The sequence below is a fragment of the Felis catus genome, assembly GCF_018350175.1.
Source record: "Felis catus isolate Fca126 chromosome A2 unlocalized genomic scaffold, F.catus_Fca126_mat1.0 chrA2_random_Un_scaffold_38, whole genome shotgun sequence".
Lineage (NCBI taxonomy): Eukaryota > Metazoa > Chordata > Mammalia > Carnivora > Felidae > Felis > Felis catus.
The window spans coordinates 298,286-319,861 of NW_025408498.1; the positions used below are offsets into that span (position 1 = coordinate 298,286).

At 53.0% G+C, this 21,576-nt stretch overlaps 2 protein-coding genes across 12 annotated transcripts in view; one reads left to right on the plus strand and one right to left on the minus strand.

Moving 5' to 3' along the window:
- LOC111559474 overlaps window positions 1-21,576 on the plus strand; it is a 191,803-nt gene that overhangs the window by 156,373 nt on the left and 13,854 nt on the right. For 10 of the 11 annotated variants that reach the window (XM_045051443.1, XM_045051447.1, XM_045051435.1 and 7 more), the window contains 2 exons: window positions 9,099-9,292; window positions 9,535-10,011. The exons of the other annotated variant lie outside the window; for it this stretch is intronic. In XM_045051443.1, coding sequence (XP_044907378.1) covers window positions 9,099-9,292; window positions 9,535-9,977 — 637 coding nt within the window. In that variant the 3' untranslated portion in view covers window positions 9,978-10,011. Of the gene's footprint in view, window positions 1-9,098; window positions 9,293-9,534; window positions 10,012-21,576 lie in introns of those variants that run through there. 11 annotated transcript variants of the gene reach the window in all.
- The window catches only part of LOC123383556 (ral guanine nucleotide dissociation stimulator-like), a 230,220-nt gene that overhangs the window by 99,395 nt on the left and 109,249 nt on the right, over window positions 1-21,576 (minus strand). The window lies entirely within an intron of this gene.

The window sequence follows — 21,576 nt, forward strand, 5'->3', positions numbered from 1 at the left end:
ACAAAAGAACCAAGAATATAACCTGAGGCAAAGGCAGTCTCCTCAATAGGTGGTGCCCAGAAACACCGGGCACAGAAAAACAATAGGCGCAGAAAAACAACGTGACACCTATTTAGCATCACACACAGAAACGAAGTTAAAATGTATTACAGACTTGAGATCTGAAACCAGAAAGTCCTGGATAAGACCTTGGGCAAGAGGTGTGGGAAATCGCACAACGATGTCCTGAGTTGGGAGATTATAGGGAACGCTTTGCAGAGCAGATCACTGCTCTCTGGCCTTCCTGCAAACAGTTGCAGCAGCTCACTTACCTAGTTGGTGTGTATCTGGGGGGCAGGCGAGACTTGGCCGATCTAGGGCCATGTGTATCTAGGGGTTGGGTTCTGCATGGTCTCACCAAGTCCATGGACCGTGTTGTCGCGTGGAATATTTTATCCTGTCTCGATGTGGTTCGCACCATGTCTTCAATACGTTCTTTCTAGCATGTGGCCCGCTGACGTGTTGCACATCGTTTGTAGGCTTAATGACTACGGGAGCCTGAGAGCAGCTCGCGGAGACGTCCCTTAAACTCCCTCACCTCTTGACTTGCGTGGAGTCTGAAGCAATCCTTTCTGCTGTCCTTGGCTTTGCTGCACAAAGCCAAATGCCAAATCCACGAGAATGTTTGGATCTCAGTCTTGACTTGAGTTTTGGGATTTGACACCAGAAGCCAAAGCTACAAAGGAAAACTAAACAAGTGGGACTACGTGAAACTAAAAAAAAAGTTCTGCACAGCAACAATATCTTTCACAGAATGGGAAGGCAACATAGTGAATGGGAGAAAATACTTGCAAACTACATATATGGTCAAGGGGTAAAACACAAAAGATATCAAGATCTACTACAGCGCAACAATGCAAAAGCAAAGAGCAATGATGGAACTGGCAGAGTCCTGAAGAGGCATTCTTCCAATGAAGACATACAGATGGCCACCACATACATGAAGAGAAGTTCCATGTCACTCCACATTAGGGAAATGAAAGTCCAAAGCCAAAGAGATATCACCTGAAACCTGTCTGAACGGTCTTATCAAAAAGACAAGAAAACACAAGCGTCGGGTACAATATGGAAGAAAGCGAATCATTGTGCCCTGTTGGTGGCATTGGAACTTGGTGCAGAGGCAGTTGCAAACAATATAAAGTTTCCTCACACAATTCAGAAGAGAACATCCATATCATCCAGCAACTTCCCTCAATTACCCCCCTAGGTACGACTCGGAACACATGAAATCACTAACTCCCAAAAATACCTTCACACCTGTTATTATGCCACAGTGTTTTATAATAGCCTGGAGGGCATTATGCCAAGTGAAAGAACTCACACGGAGAAAAACACATACAGAATGCTCGCACGTATATGGGGAATCTGAAACCAAAACTAAGAAAACAAAAACCAAAAATCCTCAAAACAGAATGAAACAAGCCCATCAATAAATACATAATGATGATTGCAAAGGTGGGGGGGGGGGGAGCATGAAGGAGGGAAATAGGTTAATGGTCAAGAGACATCACTGAATAAAAAAAGACGTTGCCAACAGGGAAAGACAGAGTAAAGGTGACTCAATATCTCAAATTCTAGCTTCCTGTATTTCAGAGACCTTAGTTCAGTCCATTCCATTCACTAGACCTACGTGAATAGTAACGAATTATCAGGACTTGGCAATTTTTGCAACATGAGTACTTTACTTAAGATTTCGTATCCAAAAGGACAGAGTGCTTACATTACTAGGTAACTTAGATTTTCCATTATTTTTATGGTTTATGCTGTCACAAAAAACTCCTTAGATCTAAGTGGACACTTTCATTACTCTAAACATATGTACATAGCACTAAAACAGTACAATAAAGGTAAGGTGCATTGTCCATCGCACAAAAGTGATTGTTTTTCTCCTTGTTGTAGGGAGCGTTTGGTGACGAAAAGGTTTCAGGTATCGAGTTCCTTATCAAATTCCATGCGATGGGTTATGCACAATATAGTAATCATGGTAATCAAGAAAATAATGATAGTCAAGAGAATCATAATCTCCTGAAATGCTGACAGAGACAACTCACCTCCCGAGGACAAAACCGATGCCTAGGAGCCTCAGGTGCTCAAAGTGGCCTACACCACACCATCTTACTGAAAACATGAAGCACCAGTCAGCTTGATATGTAAGTTTGGGAAAGCCTCAGTTCTGAGACTTTTGCTTTCGGTGAGGTCACGGTGCTGCCTGCAGGAAGTTTTCATCTGTTGTAACAGCATTGGGACACACTATTGAAATGAGAATTTCCTATGCAACAAAACTGTGTCTCTGGAAAGGACTGGGACACTGTCGCGGTCCGGACAAATACAGGACACGGCATCGCAGACACTTACACAGATGCACAACCACAAACGCCAACAACCTGACAGAGGTGGAACCCATGCAATGAAAGAGCGTTTGCTCAAGACCTCATTTCCAAAGGAGGCTGAGAGACCAGCACCGTCTGCTCAGGTACACATGCACTGGTTTCTAGGGACCCGGTGGACTCTGAATCACTTCTCCCTCATGCTGCCTGGTGAGTCCCGGAGGAGATGTGATTCCTAAGGTCTGAAACTCTTGAAACACAGAACGAATGCAACACAGGAGGCGCTCCACGGAAAACGGGAAGCACCACGCCCCACGGATAGGAACAACAAAACCCACCAGTCTGCCTTGGACAAGGAGCTTTTCCATCCACCTTCCACGCCACAGTGCGAAGAAGACGTTCCCACCCAACATGTCCCAAAAAGATGACTTTGGACTCCATCCACAACACCCAGTCTCTTCAGCACACACGTCCATGTAGGAAAGAGTCTGCACCACCCTCTAAACACAGAAGCGCCACTTATTCCTGCCTCCCTGGCTGTGAGTTCATTGATTGAATGCAAATTGCCTTCAGAAATGAAGAGCTCAACAGGGAGTTGCACTTGCCCTAATCCAGACCCCTATCCTGTAGTCCCATTGATTCCCATGATAGAGGATCCCCTTTAGCCACAAGTGGGGTGAGATCTCCCCCTCCCCATCAGAGGGTGCAACTCTGCCACCAGGGGCGGGGCGGGGCTGGGCGGGGCAGGGCAGCAGGTGTGGAGGTGGGAGGCAGGAGGCCTGTGTTCACCTGCTCCTTCCACTCTCAATCCCTTCAACACCGTCCCCTGCTGCCCTCAGCAACTCAGGCCCACCACCCTGACTCTCCGTGGAATGTTCCTCTGGAATCTCAGGTCCCTTGTGCTTCATTTTCACAGGCAGGAATGTTTCCTCCTGCTCATGGATGCGACTTCCCTGGCCCTGCCTTGATATTTTCCCACAACCGCAGGTCCACCCTTTCCTTCCATCGTTTGTTCGTTCTTTCGTTCGCTCCAACCACCAAGCCAGTCAGACCTCCATGGGCACTCAGGTCGCCCCCCCCCCCCCCGACCTGAGCCACGCCCCACCGCCGGAGCCTAACCCCCTAATGGATCTGGGCCCTCCTCCTCCAGGGAACCCGCGTCCAACCCAGAAAGCTCACTCCTGAGTCCTCCAGACCGCAGCCGCAAAGGAGCCCAAAAAGAACCCGGAGCACGAGTGAGGGGGCGTGGTCATGGAAGGGGAAGACAGAGAGGGGCAGGGTGGAAGGCCACATGGGACCTTGTCACTAGGACCCCTACCTTGGCAGCACCGCGACTGAGGCAGGTCCTGGAGGGAGGCTGTGGGTCTCAGCTGCTCCACCTTTAGGCTTCTCCCAGATGGTCTTTCGGGGGCGCCGGGGGGCATCGCATCGCGCTCTGTCCCTGCAAGGGCTGGCACTCCAGCAGAGCAACCAAAACCAAGGCAACCCGGGATCGTGTCGCGCGCCCTGGCCTCTGGTCCAGGAGCAGCAGGAGCAGCAGGGCCACCACCCTCCTAGGCTGGAGGCTCATGGCTCCCAGTCTTAATCGCGTGGGGGGCGCGGGCACTACCGTTAGCGCTAGGGCTGCCCTAGGGCAACCGCCAAGGTTACTGGGTCACAGGCGACAGGCAGCAGCATGTCCCCGGTCGGGGGAGTGGGGGTGCGGGGCGTCAGCCCCTGACTGGCCCAGACACTTGGGGGCTCGGGGCGGCAGACAGGCTGGGAGCCAGGACACAGAACACCACTACAGCCTCACCTGTGCCCCTCAACGGGCTCCGCCCCTGGCCCAAGCGCATGCGCACACTTGTGCGCGCCCTCCCGCACACCTGCTTGGTCCCGCAACCAGGCCGTCCCATCCCCCCATCCCCCCACCCCCGCCCCCCTCAGGGGGCACAGCTCCTGGGTGAAAGGGTCTGCACCACTGCACCTCGCTGCGCCCACCAGATGCTCTGACCGCCTACCCGCCAGCCTGACACCCAGGAGCCAGGTAGAGGGCTCCAGAGACCAGGTCAGTGGGACAGGGACTGGCAGGTGTCTCCTCCAAAGGTGGACTACTCCCTTTCTCCCCTCAAGAGACCCAGGAGGCTTCTGCAAAGCTGGATGTGTTGAGAGGATGTGGGCATCCCAGGGAGCCACTGAGGGGAGGAGAAAGTGAAGACCCTGCCAGGGTCAGTGCCTTGGCCAGAATCACAGACGGGTAAAAAGTCAGAACCAGGCATGACCCCAACTTCATGTCCTCAAAATGGGGTCCTGGATTTGACCCCAGGATTTCGCGGGGGGCTCTGGAAAAGGGTGTGTTACTGTCACTGGGTGCAGACATGGAGGTGGCGTGGGGGTGGGGCTGAAGAGGAGCATCACAGAAGACATCCCAGCACGTTCTTCCCTGAGGAGGACCCCCAGGCCAGGGCAACCCACTGAGTGCCACCCTGTCCCCATTGTATGTACCCAGTGGAAAGACAGGGAATGGCTCGTGGCACACTACTGACAAAGTCTACATAAAAGAGAGTTCTGTCCTGTTAGGCCCCAACTCCAATCCCTTCTGTAGGGATTGCTGTAGAAAGTAGAGAACCTAAGCTCCTAGGAAATGTTTGGCCATCCTTCCCTAGGTGGGCATGTGACCTTCTGGGACCCCAGAAAACAAGCACTGGTAAACACACACACACACACACACACACACACACTCACGCACGTACGCACACCCGGGAGGACTGTGGGCTGGGATCAGAGGAGCAGCAGAATCAGAGGAGGTGAGAAGTTGAAGTCAATGTGGTTGGATAAACTTCCAACAGGTGACACCGCTGCTCCAATTTCACAGGTATCATCCCACATATGCCTGAGGACATCCTGAGGACATCCTGAGGACATGCCAGAATGATCTCCATTGGGCGGAAAAGACACGGACCATCCCTGAGAAGCACAGTCGCGAATCTGGGACCAGAAAGAGGTAAGAAAGAAGAGTTCTGTCTCAACCCAGATAGGTCTCACAGCTGGGACCCTGGCTGCCCCCAGAGCTTCTCAGGGGACTGTGGAGAGGGGTGCATTGGTGGAACTGTGTACCGATGTGACATTTCATGGAGAATGGGGGTGAGCAGTCAGCAAAGAGAGGACTATTTGCAAAGGTGTTATCCCAGAGGGGGACTCAGGAGGTGGATCCTAGGCAGTGACATCACTTTGCTCACAATAGGCCCCAGGAAAGCTTGGAACTCCTGTAACCTGGCACCCATGTTCTAGGAAGGTCCCATACCAGGCTCACTTGCCTCCAGACACAGAGACTTTAGGATGTTCTCTTGTTGTTTTCCCAGGTACCGGGGCTCTGGATGCCAGAAGCCCCAGTGCGCAGGATTACTCAGATGTTGGAGAGGTTTCCTTAACCCACGCTGGCGATGCCTCAGGATGTTTTCCAGCAGGTCACATAAGGTAACACAGAGAAGCCTAGAGCAGGCCAGGTCAGGTCAGGTCACAGCTCGGAGCCTTCCCTGGGCACCCCCATCCCCTCATGTTCAGTTTCGGGGAAAGGGGGACATGGGGGCCGGTCCTCCCCGGGACCGGAGCAGGTTCGATGGCAGTGGACCACCTGGTGGACCCATCATGGCCATGCACATGTCATGCTGGGAAGGAGGGAAAAGGGATCTCTGAGGTGCCTCTAACCTGTAACAGGTTGAATCCAAGGCCCTCAAGCCACCTTGCTTCTCCTCCGTGGGGGAGGTGAGTGCACACTGTGGTGTCATATCTAGAATGAATTCATATGGGTCTGAGGACAAGCGAAAGCAAGCAGACACGGCTTTGAGGACTCCTGCCTGCCTGCCTGCCTGCAGCCTGCTGGGCACTGTCTTGACAGAGCCACATGCCACAGATGGAGGAGAAGCTGAATGAGAGCCCCTGCTCTACTTCCCTGAAGGAAAGGAGGAAGCCCCATGCCATCAGCACGAAGCCGCGCTGGCTCAGGGTGAGTGCAGGTACCAGGGAAACCCAACACCAAGGGGCCACAGGCAATGCAAAGAATCCCAGGGCCCAGAAAACACACTGCTGCTCCCCTGGTAGCGCTCGGAGACTCCTGGTCCCAGATGAACCTGGAACCCCATCTGCTCCTCAAACATGCCAGCAGGGCCCAGCCCCTGCCACGGCCAGACGCAACGTCACTCTCCACTTATTTGGAGGAAGATCAGAAAGGAGGCGTGAGACCATTTCACGTCCCATTCTGTCTAGAATATATTGGCATTGTTGTACACGTTTCCCCGACGAACGTTCCCAGGTGGCCCGTTTCGCCCGACCATCCTTCCCCACCTTCTCCACGTCTGACACACGTTCATGAGGAGCAGGGAGATATTTTACCCAAAGGACATGGGGCTCATTGCATTATGTCTACTGCTCTGCACTTTGGTGGCCAAGCAACACGCCCCTGGGGCCCCTCCAGTCAGGAGCAAGGGCCTTAACACCTAGACAACATTCTGGAAATGAGACCACTCACCTCACCCATTCAGCCCTTCACAAATGTGGGACTGTGACAGGATTCCCTTCTCTTGCCATGTCACAGTGCTGCACTGAACATCCTACATGTTCTATTATCCTGATCCAACCTTTGCCAGGTAAAGTCCCTGTCTTGGGATCCCCAGAATGGACTGTGCGGTTAGAAATCACAGGGACACTGCTGTTAATGCAGGGAGCTGCTGTCCATACTCATCTAACAATCTGACCTGAGATCCTAATGTGTTCAGTCATTTCCCACCTCAAATTCTCGTGTGAATGCCAAGATCCTTTTCCCACTCTGGGCAACCACGTCTCAGGCTTTCCACAAGTCAGTGGCGTCTGGGGGTTTGGTCTGCATTCTGGACTCCAACCCTCCTGTTGGCCATAGTGCTGTGTCTGATTCTATGTCCCTCCTGTGTTCTACCTCAGGGTACAAAGGTCACACGCGGGGATGATAATGAGAACTGTGTGCTGTGGACCATCGATGCAGCCCTGCTGAAGCAGCGAGTGGAACACCTCGTGCCCGCCTTCCTGGGGAGAGACCCCACATATGTCTCCACCTTCTTGGGCACGTACACAACCTTTACTACCACCCAAAAGGTCTTGGAAGTGTTGTTTATGAGGTGAGCACCCTGCCCTTCACAGCCCAGTGTGATTCAGCCCCTTAAAGCTTTGAGTCTAAGGAAAGTCACCAAACGTCCTTAGTCTCCATTTGTTCCTCTGATCGGGGTAGAATAACTCCAGGTCCTCAGTGGGGGCACTGCAGGGAAAGTCACCCTGGCCTGTGGAAAGGTCTGCTGGCAGGGCTGTGTCTCTGCTGGGTCATCTTTGTCCTCTTCCCCATGATCAAGTTTCTGCCTCATCCCTCACTGTCGCCAGGTGTTGACTTGGGCTGTTTTCCCATTGGAAAAGGAGACTGGAGGCTCTATCTGTGTGTCTGAGTCCTGGCTCAAACCAGTCAATGATGCCCAGGATGAGCAAGACGCCCAGACCCACACCAATATGTGTGATGTAGCTGACTCAGGCCCTATCATTCTTCAAACACGCACGAAGCCCCACTAGGTGCAGGCACTTCTGTAGGAGCTGCCTGGGATCCAATGCGCAGAGCGGACAGTACCCTCCCCTCCAGAGCTCCATTCTAGTCAGCAGTCAGGGACTCTGGATAGGACAAGATGTAGCATCCACAGGACAGCTCATATGATGTCCTTCTGGCCTCCTCCAGATACGGATGCTTCCATTCGGAGGCTGAGGAGGATGGCTGACCCCGGGAGCAGGAGAAACGGTGAGTAGGCTGAGCTCAGGCTGGAGGGCCTTCCTTCTCCAAGAGGGCAGTGCTGAGACTGTGCGTGGGAGGGGCTGCAGGACCCAGCATCCCACACGTCTGAGAGTCCTGTGAGAGGGCAAAGTTCTGAGGGCTTTCTCTTGGAAACAAGGAAAGGGGTTCTGTCCTGTCTGGTCGACGATGGGCTGTGGGCACAGGGAGGCAGCAGAGGGCGCCAGAGGACCGCGTCAGCCCCTTAGAGTCCATCCAACCCCATCCCTTCCCACTCACAGCCTTGCCTAGACCCCCATCAGGGGACCCAGAATAACGGTTTTGGGGAGCATCACGCTCACCACCTTGGGGAACAATCACGGTGCGTGCTTAGCAAGGGTACAGGAGACACAGTGAGGGCTCAAGCAGCACATATCACCCACACGATGGGAGAACGGTGTCAGCGGGAGGACACCCACACGTGCACTGAGTGCATGAGGCAGCACAGAGGCACAGGTCGTCACGTTGAGGGCATCAGGAGGGTCCCAGCAAGCCCAGGTAAGAGACAGAGTCCTCTTGTCCCGTATGTGCGCAGATTTTCGTGGAGCGCTAGGGTATGCAGTGAAGGCACTGACTCACCCCGACACCACCCCTCCACTCACGCACGGACTTGAATTCCGGTGGGAGGTAGGCAGCGGGACACAGCGAAGAGTCTGGCTGGCTTCCCCAAGAAGGACAGCGACGACCACATCATTGGTTAAGGGGTTCCCGTCAAAGAGAATCTTGACGGTCCCTCTTCAGTGACCAGGTCACTCGTAGGCGGGACTGCCAAATCACAGGTGGACAACGTACAGAACCACCCTCTGGACGTCCAGGACCAGGAGGCATAGAGGCCAGGTCCCACAGGCCTGTCCTGAGACATCAGTGGGGGGAACACCCCATGGTGATTGTTCTGGCTACTTTTGTATCCCCAGGGCCATCTCCTCCATCCTGGGCACCTGGCTGGATCACTACCCCGAGGAATTTTTCCAGCCTCCAGATTTCACAAGCTTGAAGTTGCTGCAGGCATATGTAGGAGTCCACATGCCGGGCTCCGAGCTGCAGCGCCGCGCCCGCCTTCTCTACTCATGGCGGAAACACCGTGAGCCCAATGAGCCAGAGTCTCTGGGTGAGGAGGACTCTGGGTGGGAGATGTGGGCATGTGGAGGGGACGGGGTATGTCACAGAGAACATGTTTCCTGAGACTGCAGGCGGGCCAGGCGTAGGGACTAGTCTCAGATCACTGCTCCATTAGCCTGCCATCTGGGAGATTTCCTCCTGGTGGGTGTTTGACTCAGATGACAATGTCTGCGGGAGAGGTTTCCTGCCATGGAATGGCAATCACAGTGATGACACTTTCTATTCTTGAAGCCATGGCACCAGCTCCAGAGCCACGTTCAGACGTCCCTCAGGAGCGATCCCCCGCTATCTCTGTGGTGCCCACTGCAGCCTCGCAGCCCAGGCTGCCTGAAGCCACTAGTTCTCCTGGAGCTCAGCGCGTACGAGAATCGGAGACCCTCACTGCAGTGTCCCCACCAGGGCAGGAGGTACTCCCAGCTCTGGCTGACAGTCAGGAGCTGGAAGAGCCACCTGCCCCTTTGGTGGCCCCAGAGCATGAGCAGCCCCCAGCCCCAGCCGGCGGGGTCACGGAAGGGCTGGAGGAACCACCTGCTGCAGCTGAGCAACCAGCCTCTGCTCCCCAACAGCGGCTCATGTCCGCTGCAGCCCCAAAGGATGAATTCCCTGACCTTTTCATTGCGTTCTTTGTCATTTCTGTAGTTCTTATAGAGGTATTTACTGTCCTTATATATTAGTGTTTTATAAATAAAAGATAAACTAAGTTCCAAACAATTTACTCTGATCCTTTGAAATTACAACTTCAAGTGTCAGTACGTACATTCGCAGGATTTTACACCCGTGACCACTATGTACTCCTAGAACATTTCCATCACAGAGACACGTGGACTACTAATCACCCATGGCTCATTCCCTCACCCCAGTCTCTGCAACCAGCGATCTCGGTTTCTGCTGCTTTAGCTCCTCTGGGTTTTCCATGTGTGTGCAAACACACCACATGGCCTGTTGTGTCTGGCTACATGGCAGGAGACTGATTAATAATTGCTTAAATATTCAATGGCACTAATATTTTTTATGACAGAGGAATAGTCCTCAAAGAACAAAGATTAGGTGAAGCCCCCACTTGAAATATCTTCATTATCTGGCATGGGGACCCTCTGAGGTTTGACACAAGAGCAGAAGCCAGAAGAGAAATGTCTGGACCAGAGCGAATACCTTGAAAATCTTTCATTTTCCTCGACTGGCCATGGTGATATTGGTCTAACGTGCATACTATAAAAACACCCAAATGAAACCGTCAATATTCCATTTATGCTAACCTATTAGGCAATAAAGTATAAAGTTCTGAAAGGTTTCCTACAGGTGACATGTATTCAGTAAAATGAAGATTTAATAATGAGGACAGGCACCAAGGTGGCTCAATGGGCAAGTTTCCGAGTCCAATTTGGCTCGGGTCATGATCGCACGGTACTTGAGATCAAGTCCCAAGTCAGGCTCTACAATGACAGCTTGAAGCCCTGGTCAGGATTCTTCTTCTCGCTCTCTCCAAATAAATACATAAATAGGAAACAACAAGTACATACGCAGAAAAAAAATGTATACTCTTTCAGGAAATATTGGCCCAGAAGACACGGTGTCATCTTCACAGTCCTTTGGCTTTGAGTGCAGCAGGTGTCTGTGTTTGTGTTCATGAGTGGTGTGACAGGTTGGGCATCCCTCCAGGACTATGGTCTTGTACTATGGGATGTCCCCACAGTGGACAGGCACAGTCCTGTCCCCTTCTGCATTCTCAAGGGCCACACATCATCCTTTACTCTGCGTCTCCAGAAGCTGAATGACTGGGCCGATTCCAATATTTTGACTCTCATCATTGTACAGAAAGGTACATGTGTACCGAAACTCTCCCTTTCTGTAGGCGTGTACACCTAGCACAACTTTGGGGACATAATTTATACGCATTTTTCGGGCGCTGCCTCCAGGTTCCAATATCTACAGACTCTTTATTCCATTGGGGTCTTATGTGAAAAATAGGGACCCCTGGGACTGAGTGGATCCCTGAAGAATCAGGAGGACAAGCCAGCACTGAGGCCATCAGGGTACCTAGGAGTGACCCATGGGGCAGGAAAGAAACCACACTCCCTCATTCTGACCTCCTGCACAGCATCCCTGCCCCATGCCCTGGAACACACCCATGCAGGCCCCATCCCATGACAAACCCCAACTGCCTGTGCACCTCCTGTTCCATAGCTCTGCTTCTCAGTAGAGCAGCCAGTCCCTGCTTTCAGGCCAGTGGAGGATACAGGCTGGGCCACTGCTGTCTGCTTGCTGGCCCTCCTCCCAGGGTGGGTCGCTTACTCTCAGGAAAGCACCTTAAGTGCAGGTCAGGTCAATGAGTTAAAGACCATGACCTGAATGTGTTCATCCTGACGACTGAGTGGCAACAGCAAGAACCACCTGGACCTCGGCAAGCCAGAGAGTCCTTTACACAGCACATCAGGAACTCAAGGAGACTGCAGGATGGAGACTCAGTCAGGCTTCTGATAGCGAGTCAAGCCCCTCCACCCTTCAGGCTCCTCCAGCAGTGACGCCCGGCACCTGCCAGCCACATCTTTGTGGAGCAGTGTCCCTGTCATGAGCAGCCACACAGCACCCATGGGTGACCGACCACAAGGCACGCAGGAATACTGCAGGGCTCCCTGATCTCCCAGCAAAGAAAGTGCCATTCCAACCGACACATCCTCAGACGATTCCAGGCAGATCAGACACAACTCTGTAAAATCCAATGTTTTTGAGGCGCCTCTCAGGAAGTCTATGAAAAACGTAGGTCTCTTCCCAAATGCAGTATTCTGAGATGAATTCACTGAGTGGTGGAGTCAGGCACTGGGTTCCAGGACAGAAAAGAGAGACAAGGGGCTACCTCCCAAATGCACAGGGCGCATTGTGGGAATGTGTTGGGAAGCATATGTCAATGTCACAGCTCCCTGGTTCTGGTTTAAAGAAAACATATATCCAAACAAACCTTGTTTATGGACTTGTTGGTTTATATCAACCAAAAAACATTTCAGAAAACTTGCATACTCTCACTCCATATATCTTCTTACCCTCATCTAAATTCGATCACATCATCCTATGTTCCCAGGTACTTTTTCACTTATTGGGAGTCCATGATATGCTCTAGAGAGACCGCAGAAACTCCACAACCTTACTGGTAGACCTAATAAATGAATTCAGTCATGTTCAGGTATCTATGTCTTTGTACATAACATCCTTCAATTCTATACATGAATAATAAAGTATCGGAGAGGGAAATTAAGAAAATAACTTAAAATCACTGCAACAGAAGAAAAAACTTAAGAGTAAATTTAGCCTACAAACACCTGGGTGGCACAGTCAGTGAAGCATCTGACTTTGGCTAAGGTCGTGTTCTCATGATGTTGTTTTGAGCCCTGTGTGGGGCTCTGTGCTGACAACTCAGAGTCTAGAGCCGACTTTAGATTCTGTGTCTCCTTTCTCTCAGTTCTTCCCCACTCATATGTGTTCTCTCTCTCTCTCTCTGTCTCTCTCTCTCTCTCTGTTTCTGTGTGTGTGTGTGGTATGTGTGTGTTTCCATGTATCTCTCTCTCTCAAGAAAAAACACAGAAAACTTAAAAAAGAAAAGAATGACTTTAACCATGAAGGAGTGAGACCTCTTTCCTGAAAAGAAGAAATCACTGGAGAAAGAATTTGAAAAGACAGAAATAAGCAGAAAGACATTCTATGCTAGTGGATCCCAAGAATTAGGATTATCAAAATGTCCACACTACTTAAAGCCACCTACACATTCCCTAGGTGCAATCCCTATTAAAGCTGAAGCACGTTCCCAAAAATAGAATTATCCTTCAAGGTGGACAGAACCACAAAAGGCTCTGAATACCAAAGTCATTGTGAGAAGGAAAAAAAAACAGTTGGAAGCACCATGCTTTCTGATTTGAAACTAGATATCAAAGCTACAATAACCCAAGCAGTACACTATTGGGGTAAAAGCAGACACACAGGTCACTGGACCAGAACTGAAGGCCCAGGGAGAAACCCACACATATGTAACCAATTATTTCACAACAAAAGAACCAAGAATATAACCTGAGGCAAAGGCAGTCTCCTCAATAGGTGGTGCCCAGAAACACCGGGCACAGAAAAACAACAGGCGCGGAAAAACAACGTGACACCTATTTAGCATCACACACAGAAACGAAGTTAAAATGTATTACAGACTTGAGACCTAAAACCACAAATACCTGGATAAGACCTTGGGCAAGAGGTGTGGGAAATCGCACAACGATGTCCTGAGTTGGGAGGTTATAGGGAAAGCTTTGCAGAGCAGATCACTGCTCTCTGGGCTTCCTGCAAACAGTTGCAGCAGCTCACTTACCTAGTTGGTGTGTATCTGGGGGGCAGGCGAGACTTGGCTGATCTAGTGCATGTCTATCTAGGGGTTGGGTTCTGCATGGGCTCACCAAGATCTTGGATCGTGTTGTCGCGTGGAATATTTTATCCTGTCTAGATGTGATTTGCACAAAATCTTCAATACGTTCTTTCTAGCATGTGGCCCACTGATGTGTTGCACATCGTTTGTAGGCTTAATGACTATGAGAGCCTGAGAGCAGCTCGCGGAGACGTCCCTTAAACTCCCTCACACCTCTCTTGACTTGCGTGGAGTCTGAAGCAATCCTTTCTGCTGTCCTTGGCTTTGCTGGACAAAGCCAAATGCCAAACCCACGACAATGTTTGGATCTCAGTCTGACTTGAGTTTTGGGATTTGACACCAGAAGACAAAGCTACAAAGGAAGACTAAACAAGTGGGACTACATGAAACTAAAAAACAAGTTCTGCACGGCAACAATATCTTTCACAGAATGGGAAGGCAACATAGTGAATGGGAGAAAATACTTGCAAACTACATATGTGGTCAAGGGTTAAAACACAAAAGATATCAAGAACTCCAACAGCGCCACAATGCAAAACCAAAGAGCAAGGACGGACCTGGCAGAGTCCTGAAGGGGCATTCTTCCAATGAAGACATACAGATGGCCACCACATACATGAAGAGAAGTTCCATGTCACTCCACATTAGGGAAATGAAAGTCCAAAGCCAAAGAGATATCACCTGAAACCTGTCTGAACGGTCTTATCAAAAAGACAAGAAAACACAAGCGTCGGGTACAATGTGGATGAAAGCAAATCATTGGGCCCTGTTGGTGGCGTTGGAACTTGGTTCAGAGGCAGTCGCAAACAATGTAAAGTTTCCTCACACAATTCAGAGGAGAACATCCATATCATCCAGCAACTTCCCTCAATTACCCCCCCCCAGGTACTACTCAGAACACATGAAATCACTAACTCCCAAAACTGACTTCAAACCTGTTATCATGCCACAGTGTTTATAATAGCCTGGAGGGCATTATGCCTAGTGAAAGAACTCACACAGAGAAAAACACATATAAATGCTCGCACATATATGGGAAATCTGAAACAAAAACTAAGAAAACAAAAAACAAAAATCCTCAAAACAGAATGAAACAAGCCCATCAATACATAAAGATGATTGCAAAGGTGGGGGTGCAGGAAGGAGGGAAATAGGGTAAAGGTCAAAAGACAACACCGAATAAAAAAAGACCATGTCAACAGGGAAAGGGAGAGTAAAGGTGACTCAATATCTCAAATTCTAGTTTCCTCTATTTCAGAGACCTTAGTTCAGTCCATTCCATTCACTAGACCTACTAGAATAATGAGGAATTATCAGGTCTTGACAGTTTTTGCATGATGAGTTCTTTACTTAGGATTTCGTATCCAAAAGAACACAGTGCTTAGATTACTAGATAACTTAGATTTTCCATTATTTTTATGTTTTCTTGAAGTGCCATGATGTCACAAAAAACTCCTCAGTGCTAAGTGGACACTTTCATTACCCTAAACGTATGTACATACCACTAAAATAGTACAATAAAGGTAAGGTGCATTGTCCATCGCACAACAGTGATTGTTTTACTTCTTGTTGTAGTGAGCTTTGGTGACGAAAAGGTTCCGGGTATCGAGTTCCTTATCAAATGCCATGCCATGGATTATGCAGAATATAGTAATCATGGTAATCAAGAAAATAATGATCTTCAAGATAATCATAATCTTCTGAATTACTGACAGAGACAACTCACCCCGGGGACAAAACAGACGGTTAGGAGCCTGAGCTGCTCCAAGTGGCCTACACCACACCATCATCCTGAAAACATAAAGCACCAGTCAGCTCGACATGGAAGTGTGGGAAAGCCTCTGCTCTTAGGCCTTTGCTTTCAGTGAGGTCAAGATGCTGCCTTCAGGATGGTTTCAGCCTTTGAGACAGGATTGGAACTCTCTAGTGAACTGAGATATTCCCATGCAACAAAAAGCATTCCTTGCAAAGAACTGGGTCCCTGAAGCGGTCCGGACTCCACACGGGCCACAGCACCACACTCACGCACACACACTCCCCCCCCCCCCCCCAAACAACCGAGGAGAGGTACAACCCATGCAATGAAAGACCGTTTGCTCAAGACCTCATTTCCAAAGGAGGCTGAGAGAGGAGCACTGCCGGCTCCAGTACACACGTACTGGTTTCTAGGGACCCGGTGGGCTCCGAGTCACTGCTCCCTCGTGCTGCCTGGGGAGTCCCGGAGGAGATGTGATTGCCAAGGACTGAAACTCTTGAAACACGGAACGAATGCAAGACAGGAGGCGCTCCACGGACACGGGAAGCACCACGCCCCACGGATAGGAACAACAAAACCCACCAGTCTGCCTTGGACAAGGAGCTTTTCCATCCACCTTCCTCGCCAGAGTGCGAAGAAGACGTTCCCACCCAACATGTCCCAAAGAGATGACTTTGGACGCCATCCACAACACCCAGTTCTCTTCAGCACACATCTCCAAGGAGGAAAGAGTCTGCACCACCCTCTAAAACACAGAAGCGCCACTTATTCCTGCCTCCCTGGCTCCGAGTTCATTGATGGAATGCACACGGCCTTCAGAAACGAAGAGCTCAACAGGGAGTTGCACTTGCCCTAATCCAGACTCCTACCCCCTAGTCCCATTGACTCCCACGATGACAGAGGACCCCCTTTCGCCACAAGCGGGGTGAGATCTCCCCCTCCCCATCAGAGGGTGCAACTCTGCCACCAGGGGCGGGGCGGGGCGCGGCGGGGCGCGGCTGGGCTGGGCAGGGCAGGAGAGCAGGTGTGGAGGGGGGGAGGCAGGAGGCCTGTGTTCACCTGCTGCTTCCACTCTCAATCCCTTCAACACCGTCCCCTGCTGGCCTCCAGCAACTCAGGCCCACCACCCCGACTCTCCCTGGAATGTTTCTCTGGACTCTCAGGTCCCTTGTACTTCATTTTCACAGGCAGGAATGATTCCTCCTGCTCACTGCTGCCACTTCCCTGGCCCTGCCTTGACACTTTCCCACAACCGCAGGTCCACGCTTTCCTTCCCTCCTTCGTTGTTAGTTCCTTCCTTCGTAGGATCCCACCTCCACCCGCCAACCACCAACCCAGTCAGACCTCCATGGGCACTCAGGGTGCCCCCCCTCTCGACCTGAGACACTCCCCACCGCCTGGGCCTAATCCCCTACTCGATCTGGGGCCCTCCTCCTCCAGGGAACCGGGGTCCAACCCAGAAAGCCCACTCCTGAGGCCTCCAGACCGCAGCCGCAAAGGAGCCCAAGAAGAAGCCCAGAGCACCAGGGAGGGGGGGAGGTGCTCATGGAAGGGGAAGACAGAGAGGGGCAGGGGGGAAGGCCACGTGCGACCTTGTCGCTAGGGTCCCTACCTTGGCAGCACCGCGACTGAGGCAGGTCCTGGAGGGAGGCTGTGGGTCTCAGCTGCTCCACCTTTAGGCTTCTCCCAGATGGTCTTTGGGGGGCGACGGGGGGCATCGCATCGCGCTCTGCCCCAGCCAGTGCTGGCACTCCACCAGCGCGGCCAAACCCCGAGGCGCCCGGGAAGCGCGTCCCGCTCCCAGGCCTCTGGCTCCAAAAGCAGCAGGAGCAGCAGGGCCGCCACCCTCCGAGGCTGGAGGGAGGCTGGAGGCTCCTGGCTCCCAGTCTTCTCCACGCGGGGCCCCGCCTGCGCTCCCGCCAGCGCTCCCGCGAGCACTACCGCTACCCCTACCGCCAATGCCATGGCTACCGGGTCGCAGGAGCCAGGCAGCAGCATGTCCCCGGTCGGGGGCTGAGGTGGGCGTCAGTCCCTGGCTGGCCCAGACACTTGGGGGCTTGCTTGGGGCGGCAGGCGGGCTGGGAGCCAGGACTCACAGCACCGCTGCAGCCTCAGCTGTGTCCCTCACCGGGCTCCGGCCCCGGCCCACGCGCATGCGCGCACTCGTGCGCGCGCGCTCCCGCACACCTGCTTGGGCCCAGGATCCACGCGGCCCCATCCCCCCACACCCACCCCCACCCCTACCCCCCCCGCAGGGGGCACAGCTCCTGGGCGCCACCATCTGCACCACCGCACCTCCCTGTGCCCACCAGATGCTCTGACTGACTGCCCGCCAGCCTGACAGCCGGGAGCCAGGCAGAGGGCTCCAGAGACCAGGCCAGTGGGACAGGGACTGGCAGGTGTCTCCTCCCAAGGTGGACACCTCCCTGTCACCCCTCAAGAGACCCAGGAACCTTTTGCATAGCTGGTTTCCCAGGGAGGTGGCTGGACGTGAACCCAGTGATCCCTCTTGCATCCTAGGCCTCTGTGTTTCTTCTTCACTCTGCCTCACATTCCCGCCAACCGGGGACATCTACAGCCGTGCACCCTCCTCGCTCGTGACCCGTGACCGCAAGGGCAGCCCTAAGGGACAGGGAGACACACTGGGCACACGAGACTCCTTCCACCTCCCTTCTCCTGGAAAGGCCGGTGCTTTTCAGCTCTGCATGCCCTTCCCATGGCCCTACCTGGACTGCACCACCAGCGGTCCCACCCTCAAGTCCACCCTGCCACCGCTGACTGTGGCACGTCCTTCAACTCTGTGGAACCGCCTGTCCACCTCCACTACCTCCCAACCCCCATGTTTTCTTCACAGTGCGCCTCAGATCCCAAATCCTCCGTGCCATTTTTCTTTCCTTGGGTTTCAATTGCTTTTCAACGTTTCTTTCTTTCTTTTGGTGAGTGAGAGAGAGAGAGAGAGAGAGGCCATCACCCATGCGATTGTGCAGCAAGCATCGACTGAACGCGCAAGGCGTACCCGACCCTGCTCTGGAGGGCCAGTGTGCAGAGGTGGGCAAGGAAACGTATGCCTGAGGATTCAAGGGGAGCCACAGGACTACCGTCCAGGGTGAGGAGGAGCAGAGAGACCAAGCAGTCGAGGCTTTCTACGAAAGGAGCATCAAAACGGCACGAACCTACGCAGCCCTGGAAGGAGAGCAGGGAGTCACGGATCATCGAAAGCCAGTCCCAATGGGCAGCCTTCATCACGTGTCCTCACCTGAGGACTTGCAAAGAGGCACCCCCAGACCGGACCTGGTAGAAACAGGACTTACAGCCAAAGCACAACACTGGTCTGTGGACTTCATGGTCATGGGAAGGACACCATCCCACAAGCCCCACCAAGGGACTCTGGACTCTGGTGACCTGGACTTACTGTGTACCATCAGGACCTGTCAGGACTCTTTCAAGTGCACAAGGGAACAGAAAAGTAAGCCGCAAACCTAGGAGAATAGAGATGCAAAACCTTTCTCCCCCCAGGGGCAACGTCAATGATCGCACGCTATACAAATGCAAATGCCCTCTGCTAGCATTAGAAAGGTCACCAGTTTTCGGCCTCCTTTATCGGTCTCTTACCACAAGTGCACTAGGGTTCCATTGGCTCCAGAGGGACCATTTGCCTGCATTCTCCGTGGGAGCAGCTTCCTGTCCTACCAGAACCCTCACGTGTGGCTCCCTGTCATGGCACGTACTGACACATACGAGAATGACGTTTCCCTTTCATTTTGAACATTGTGCTGATGCCTCCCTCCTGGCTCTGCGTCTCCACTGAGAAGACCGTTTGTCTCAGTTTACATGCGGTGTGTGTGTGTGTGTGTGTGTGTGTGTGTGTGTGTGTGTGTGTGTGTTTCTGTGTGCGTGTCTGTGTGTGCGCGCGCGCGAGTGTGTAGGCATATACATATATATACACATACACGAATGTGTGTACGTATATGTAGACACGTATGTGTATGTACACAGGTATCCATACGGACACACAGGTAGCTAGATCCATATATAAACGTAGCTGTTTTTTCTTTTGAAAGTACACACTGCAAACTCTGTGGGCCGCCTGGATGACTCAGCTGGGTAACGGTCCGACTTCGGGTCACGTCAGGCTCTCAGGGTTCCTGAGCTGAGTCGCGCCTAGTGCTCCGTGCTGACAGCTCAGAGCCTGGAACCTGATTCCCTTCTGGGTTTCCTCTCTCTCTCCCTGCCCCTCCCTCGCTTGTGCTCTCTCTGTCTCTCTCGCTTTCCCTCAGACGTGAACATTAAAAAAGAAACAAAAGCGTGTGGCTCTGGATCTCGGCTCACGTCACGATCTCACAGTTTGTGAGGCTGAGCCTCCACAAGGAGCCCCACCTCAAGGTGGGCGCCAACGATGCGGAGCCCGCTGGCCCTCCTCTCTCTCTCCCTCCCTGTCTGCCCTATCCCTGCTCACGGGCACACGTGCGTGCGTCCACTCTCTCTCCGTCTCTCAGAATGAATGCAAGAAACAAAGAACCTCAAATGATAACACTAAAGGAACACCGTCGAGTTCATGACTACAGCGAACGAATGGCTGTGCCCGTGGCCAGCACCTGCCCTGGGGAACGTTCTATTTCCTATTTGTTCATGTTTCTTCACTCTGGAGACACAGGGAGCCAGAGAGCAAGCCGGCAAGCCAGGGACCGCCAGTGGGGGAGGGGCAGAGAAGCAGAGAGAGACACACACAGAATCTGAAAACAGGCCCCAGGGCCTGAGCTGTGGGCACAGAGCCCAGCGCGGGGCTGGAACTCAGGAACCGCGAGGGCGGGACCTGAGCCCAAGTCGGAAGCTCAACCCACTGAACCACCCAGGCGCCCGGGGAAGGTTCCATTCAGGAGTCCACTCCATCCATCCCCGCCCATTTCCGCAAGGTCGGAGCCCTTACGACACACACCACCAGGAAGGATGCTCTACAACTGTCCACAACCTGCCCTCTGTCTTCCAAAGAGGCTGCCCTGACGATATGTAGCAAAGAGGGCGCTCTGATCCAAAGGCCCACGGATAAAGGTCATGCCTGCCTACCCTTAGGGCCTGATGACTCCCCAGGTTCCCCTTGCAGCGCACTCTGTCCCATGGGAAACGTCGTGGCTTTGGGTTCCAAGGTGCCCTGCAGCTGAGCGCAGGCCACCGGGCACGACCTCACCGCAGCTCCCTACCAGGAGACACCTTCGCACCCTTCACCCTTCCTGCAGGCCCTGTGCTCAGGGTCTCGGACCAGCCAGGGCGCAGGACACAAGCAGAGAACGTCAGCATTTGAGGACGCAGACACGGCCTTGGGGTTCCCCTCCTCGGGGACCACGTTCACCACCCGGACGCCTGCGACGTTGGCAACTGGCACACAGGGCGACGGGGAGTGTGGACCGCATGAAATGAGGGCCCTTGGCCGCTTCTCCTGCAATTCAGAGGGGGAACTCGCAAAGGTCACCTCAGTCACCAGCTCCCAAGAAGCCTCCCTGCGGAAGGGATGGTGCCATCCACAGCCTGTTCCGTCTTCCAGCCCTGCCTGGGTTTCAGGGGGAGCACAGCACCGGGGGCGGGGGGGGGGCCGGGGCGGGGGTCCGAGGAAGGTCCCGCTGACCCATGCCCCCCGCTGTGCCGCCACCCTCACCAAGAGCCCCGCGTGTCACTCTCCAAAGTGTCTCAGGCTGGATGTGAAATGATAGGGTTCCCCGCAGAGGGCGTGACTCAGGCCCCAGAGCCTATTTGGCTGGATTCCCCGTTTGAGGGCACACGCACGTCTCCAAGCCCACCTCTGCTCGCAGGACACGCACGCTAGGTGCAAATGCTTTCCCTGCCTCTCCACAGGCAGCAGTGGGAAAGCCAGCGGTGCAGCACGCTCATGTGGAGCCCCACTGCCTGGCTTCATGGCTCGAGTCCTCCCCCTTCACAGCAGTGACCCCCGGCACACATTCTTTCACATCTTCCCTTGGAAATACGAACGGGGACCAGAGTCCTTGCCGAGGTACTCTGTGTCGTCAGCATAGATCTCTCAAGTGCTCAGAACAGTGCCTGCAACAGGCTAAGCGCTCTACCAAGGTGGGATAAGACCAAGGAGAAAACAAACACGCATAGGCAG